General features: G+C 48.6%; 1 protein-coding gene across 1 annotated transcript; it reads right to left on the bottom strand.

Moving 5' to 3' along the window:
- Positions 1 to 1,903: 1,903 nt before the first annotated feature.
- On the bottom strand, positions 1,904 to 5,501 carry Pou4f2 (POU class 4 homeobox 2). The gene is made up of 2 exons (XM_041663655.1): positions 4,954 to 5,501; positions 1,904 to 4,533 (listed from the first exon to the last, which is right to left on the bottom strand). The coding sequence occupies exons 1-2, from the start codon at positions 5,221 to 5,223 to the stop codon at positions 3,592 to 3,594; spliced, it is 1,212 nt and encodes a 403-aa protein (XP_041519589.1). The 5' UTR covers positions 5,224 to 5,501; the 3' UTR covers positions 1,904 to 3,591.
- Positions 5,502 to 6,238: the final 737 nt, after the last annotated feature.

Raw genomic sequence — 6,238 nt, forward strand, 5'->3', positions numbered from 1 at the left:
TTCAGTCTGAAAAGCAGCTCTTCTGCAAGCATACATAGAGGTTGTCATGTCCTCCAAAATGAACCAAAATCATAAACAGCAATTTTATGACTGTTCAGAAATATTTCTGCTTACTACTTTGATGTGATTCCAATTAAAGATGGCTTATTTGATGATCTCAGACAATAAGCAGCACGCCAGCCATTTTTCTGTCAGCTAACTCTTGGGGTGCAAGCTTCCACCTGCATTATTTAAAACCCACACTCAGGAGATTATTAATTATGGAAATCACTTTTGCTCCAGATCAGAAAGAATGACGTGTTACACACTGAAGTTATTTAATTGATTATCTCTGGTCTGAAAATAAACAAATACACACACACACACACACACACACACACACACACACATACAAGGGAAAAGTTCTTTAACTGGATGGCTCTGTTAGGACACTACTCAGGCTTGTGGTCACTGGCCATGGTGCTGAAATTACTTGCCCCACACTGAGACAAGAAGCTAGCTTTCTGCGAAGACTTTCAGGAAAACTGCCTCCAAGGATGGGGAAAGACATGAAAGACAGAAATATCAGCCTTGCTAAGTACAGGAATAAAACCAAACCACCAATGTCACTGGACCTACATTGACAGTTCCTCCTCTTAAAACACCACATGCCTGTGTTTTCTTTCACACCTGTGAAGTACACTTCATTCTATCTAAATGGTCACTTCAATCTTGCTTCTGAGCCATGTAATTTGTTTCAGTTATAGAAGAAATGGCCCCTCCACTCATTTTCCATATAAATTTCACAACTATTAGTTCCGTCTGGAAATACTAATCAACTTCCCGCAGCATTTAATCTTATTTTGAACCCTATACCAATTTTCATAAATCTGTGTCTTGTTTTATTAGCCTCTTCCAAGTAAAGAACCATCTCATAGCAGTTTCATATGAAGAAGGCCAACACGGGAAAGAAGAGTTACCCCCAGAGGGTATAAGGACAGGTCATTACCCGTTTTTCCCCCTTGTTTGATCTATATATTAACATAGTGTTCTCATACCAATTAATTTGATGTAGATGACTTAAAAATACAAATCAGGCTCTTATTAGAAAAATAAATTTGAAAGCCCAAAACATTGCTCACCTATTGTGGAAGCTCTGAAAATTATTATAATGGAAGAGAAAGTGTCTTAAAGTGAGATCAGAAAAGTAAGTGCCTGAGCCAAATGGGCAGAATTCCACAGCCACATCAATGTTTAATAGACTTCCTCCAGCTCATGTCAAAAAAAGTCACCAAAGGGGCCACACCCTGTCCATTGCAATAACATTAGTTTCCTTAAAGATTATGGGGAATAGAAAGACACAGAGACAGAGGACACTAAGACAGACTTTATTCATCTGCCAGAAACCCAGGTGCTTTCTGCAGGAGCTTGGACCACTGATCTCCAGGACAGGCTAAAGAACTGAGAACTAAGGGGGAAGCCCTCTCTCCTCTCCCTGCTCACCAAGTCCTGCCCCCACCATTGCCACACCCAGCCTCCCACTGCTATGGAAAAGTGTTCTGAGTTCCTTTCTTCCTTTGCCCAATGGGAGATGAGAAGGAATGGATGAAATAGTCCCCATCTGACCTTGACTTTATAGGATTCTCTTTACAGAATCATTTCAGGTCTGGAGAAAGGACTCTGAAGGCGGTATCTGGAGCCAGACATGGTGATTTCATCTAAGCTAAACAGCAAAGTGCCCTATGAGATGAGCTCTGCCCATTAACATGATATTATAAAGCCTGTTCTTTTATACTTTCCCAGGGAAATGCCTCTTGCTAAGCCCAAGGTATATTTTAATAACAGCCACTCTCTGTGTTCCTGTCTCTTAAAAGAATCAGCGGCAAAATAATTCCCACATAAATGATTAAAACAGCATCACGTTTTAAAAGTCATTTAATATTAATAGCATATTTTAATGAAAAAAGCAGCATACTTTGCCAGTAAAACATTAAAATCTTCTCATAGGTGAAAGACAATCAAACAACACCCAAAATAACTTAATACATTTCTATAGTAAATAAACAACCTATTAACAAAACAAGAAATCAGGTCATATACAGAACTCAGGACTTTAGAGAGATGCAAATGGATCAGCAATTACAGCAAATTTTGTAAGAATATATCTATATGTGCATCATTTTGAATGAAATATTTACAATGGATAAGGTACCAGTCACCGTGCACCTATTTTTGTGTGTGCTCCAAAGGAATTCTATGAAACAGTGTGAATTTACAAGCAGTGCACTGTTTTTCTTATAGTTCAAATTCATTTTTTTTCCTACAAGCAAACCCCCTAAAAGGAAAAACTGACATTAATGTCAAAATGTAGCAGCAAAGCAATTTGAAAACTGGAAAATTGAAATACCTTGGTGAAATCAGAACCAGCAGAGCAAGCACACAGTGGACAATGCACCCAAGGCTGCAGAAGGATGCCCTGGTCGTCAGTCATGCTTCCAGCTGCTCTTCTCCTCTGTTAGGGGCGTGTGTGTCTGTGTGTAGGCATGTAAGTGTGGGTGAGAGAACGCGTGTGTCATGGGGACAATGTGGGAATCCCCATTAAATATGTAAGGAAGTAAACAAGACTTTGGACAGTAAGTCAGGTCTACACGATTAAGACATCCATTACTGAGTGTCAACTCACAAATCAGAACACTACCAGTTAAAACAAAGGGGGAAGACCACCTTCATTCAAAGTGAGAATATACAAATAGGCTAAAGGGAACACATTCCAAGAGGGAAACTGGAAAAATCCAGTAAACTCATTTAAAAAAAAATGTTTGAGCATCAGCAGTTATACGTACCCCCGGTTTTATTTTTCAGACTAAAGAAGTTTAATTAATTAGGATGTGCACAAAATTAAGTTACCAGAGAGATAAATTAATAATTTACAGAAGGTTGTTCGGCAATAATCTAATAATAACTGTCAAGATCAGTGAACACAGCAGGCGCAACTCCTTCCTTAAGCATTAACACTTCAGATCGGGAAGAAAGCGGTAAGAACCACAATAAAAATATATATATATAATATACAGTGTAAACGCAGAAAATCTGCCATCTTTTTTTAAATTCAAAATACTTTAGAGATGTCTCTAACATATCACATTTTAAGCATCAACTCTAGCTTCGAGTTTCAGTACTGAATCAATTTCTATTTCTGAAAAATAGCTGCAAAGTGTACTTTTAAACGTGAACAAGGGTGACGTCTGTAAGAATAAAAACAAATCTTACTTGCTCGAACTTGTGAGGTTTTCAAAACCCTGTCGCTCTGCCTTCCAGCTGACAGCTAGCTCCACGCTTCCTTTGATGAAGCCCAGCAGCCGAGGTGCGGTTAAAGGGACAAGTCTGCTACAACTTGGCAAATTCCATCTTTTGTTTTTCTTCACTTTGCCGAACCGGTTCACATTCTCTTTAATGTGGGCTCAGCTGCTCGTTCCCTTGATCTTGGCTTGTTATGGTTCACATTTACCGGAATTGTTTCTGATAGCCAAAGTGGGAAGAAAAGAGGCAGAAAGAGAAGAGGGGAAAGAAAAGAGAGGACGAAGGGAAAGGGCCGTCCCTGGAGAAGGCTCCCTAAATGCCGGCGGAATATTTCATTCTCTTCTGCTTCTGCCTCTGGTTGCAGAACCAGACGCGCACCACGTTTTTCTTGAGATCCAGTTTCTCGGCAATGGCAGCGATCTTCTCGGAGGAGGGCCTTGGCTGGATGGCGAAGTAGGCTTCCAGGGAGCGCTTTTCCGGCGCCGCGATGGACGTGCGTTTGCGCTTCTTCTCCGCGCCGTTGAAGAGCTCCGGTTTGGTGAGCTTTTCACGGTGGGATTTCTCAGCCTCCTCCAGCCACGCCTGCAGGATAGGCTTGAGAGCGATCATGTTGTTGTGTGATAGCGTGAGCGACTCGAACCTGCATATGGTGCTCTGGCTGAGCGAGCCCACGCCCGGGATCTTGAGGTTGGCTAGTGCCGAACCCACATCTGCCTGGGTCACTCCCAGTTTGATGCGTCGCTGCTTGAAGCGCTCGGCGAACGCCTCCAGGTCCCGCGGGTCTGCATCCACGTCGCTCATGCAGCCCATGTGCGAGGGCAGCCCGTGAGCGTGGGCCATGCTCAGAGCTGCTTGGTGCATGGGGTTCATGGTGGCCATGTGCGATGCGTGAGCCGGAGTGGACACCACCGTTCCGTCGGGGGCCGCCATGGCTCCCAGGGCCAGCCCGGGGCTCAGGTGCTCCAGCAGCTCGCCCTCCAGCGCCTGGTGCGGCTGGTGGTGGTGGTGATGGTGGTGGTGATGGTGGTGGTGGGTGCCTGCCAGCGCGGATGGGTGCGAGATGGGCACAGATGAAGAAGAAGCGGCCGACGTGCACGGGATGGTGTTCATGGTGTGGTAAGTGGCGTCCGGCTTGAAGGGACTGTGGTGGGGCGGATGGTGGTGATGGCTCTTACTCTGGGAGACGATGTCCACGGCGGCCAAAGCCTCCGCACGGGCCAGCAGACTCTCATCCAGCCCGCCGAATATATTGCTCTGCAATTGTAAGTAGAAGGCACACATTACGCTCAGCTGGGAATTGTGCGCGCTCTCTCCGGAAGCGCTGGCCCAGGGCTCGCCACCGCCACCGCGCCTACAACATTCTCAGAACGTTAAAATAATAATAACGACAATGATCCTGAAACTCGGCAGTGAAGAAAGAAGGAAAGCCTCCGCGAGAAGCCTAGGTGCAGGGGGAGAAAAGTGAACAGCAGACAACACAACACAACACGCGCACAGGCAGCATCCCAGGTCATAAAAATTAATATGAAAGGCAAGACCCGCTGAATACTTAAGAGATGGGGGATTGGTTGGAGGTGTGGGGTGATTTGCTGTGCAGACATGAAAAAAACATCAAGCAGATAAAGGAGGCTGTCAAAATGTGCCTTTAAGCGGTGATTATGCAGAACTACGCACCGGTGGGGTTGGAAGACAAGCTCTCCGCATCGCCTCGGAGCCCCCGCCGCCGCTGCCGCTGCTGCTGGAACTGCTGCTCCGGCCTCCGCCGCCTCCGCCACCGCCGCCGCCGCCAGCGTTGCTGGAGCTGCTGGGGGAACTCGCCGAGGGCGCGGCGGACGCAGAGGAGCCCGGGGAGGCGCTGTGCAGAGCTGAGTACTTGGGCTCCACGTGCAGGCTGCCCGCGTGCGGCATGCTGAACGCCTGCTTGCTGTTCAGGGACATCATCATCCTCCTCCCTTGCGTGGCGTGCTCGTCGCTGGCGCACACTGGTCCCAGGTACCCGGACCCTCCGGAGAAGTGCCCGCCGGGAGAGCAACAGAGAAGACAGCACTACAAAGTTGTGTTTAGCCGCCACCGCCTCCCGGCTCTGCTAGCCGAGTCCCGGAAGCTAGCTCCGCTGCGTTGCCTGCTCGGTCTGTCGAAGCTGTTGCCCTGCTCCGGGTGACGCTGGCTTCAGACCTCAGCGCCCCAAAGTGCACCAGCTCGTCGAGGCAGTGGAGTTATAGTCTCCTGTTCCCGCGCCTGCCCCCCACCCACCCTCCCCACTCCTTTTCTCCCCCGCCCTCCCCTGCCAGGAAACACTGACTCTGGGTGGGTTTCTCCTTGTCCTGGCTTCCCCTCGGCTCTCCCCGACTTTTAGTTCCTCTGGCTCCAGCCCCTCTGGCTCCGCCACGGGTCCCGCTGCCTTCGCTGCCTCAGCACGCGCTTTGCTGTTGCCACCCCCGCACCTGCAACTCTTGCTTCCTATCGCTCCCCAGTTCAACCCCACCCAACTGGGCAGATCGGTGCTTCAGTCACCGGGCAGTGACAGTCACCTAAATACCAATCTCCGCCCCTCCCGCTGCTTCTGCCAGATTTCCACCTCCCTAGGAAAAGAAACTCCCTTTCAAAAGTTGCCTTCCAAGCCAACCTTGGACGCGACTGTCCCTGGACTGTGAGGAGAACCTTACCTGGAGACCTGCTCTCCTGCCCCCTGCTTACCACTAAGTTTCAGGGACCCTCCCCTCCCGGCAGTCCAGTGACCCTGATTCCCCCGCTGCCGGCCACTGCTGAGGATCTGCGGCTAACTCGGGTCCTTTGCCTTGCTCTGAGCTCCGGTCTTGATGTGTGCTGAGGTCAGCCCCTAGCTTCGCACCCCGCCGCTCGGCGGGTGCCTAGTGCAGAAAGACGTAGATCTGCCGGGCTGCAGGGCTTTCTCTCCCTCGGTTTTCCTCTGCTCTCAGCGGATTGGACAGCCGCGCAG

The sequence above is a fragment of the Microtus oregoni genome, unplaced genomic scaffold (assembly GCF_018167655.1).
Source record: "Microtus oregoni isolate MIOR12 unplaced genomic scaffold, Mior012 000014F_ref0000157, whole genome shotgun sequence".
In the NCBI taxonomy this organism is placed as follows: domain Eukaryota; kingdom Metazoa; phylum Chordata; class Mammalia; order Rodentia; family Cricetidae; genus Microtus; species Microtus oregoni.

Coding starts and splice junctions, on each gene's coding strand:
- Pou4f2 (XM_041663655.1), bottom strand. CDS start 5,223: ATGATGATGTCCCTGAACAGCAAGCAGGCGTTCAGCATGCCGCACGCG. Junction 4,534..4,953: donor CTTGTCTTCCAACCCCACCG/GTGCGTAGTTCT, acceptor TTACAATTGCAG/AGCAATATATTCGGCGGGCT.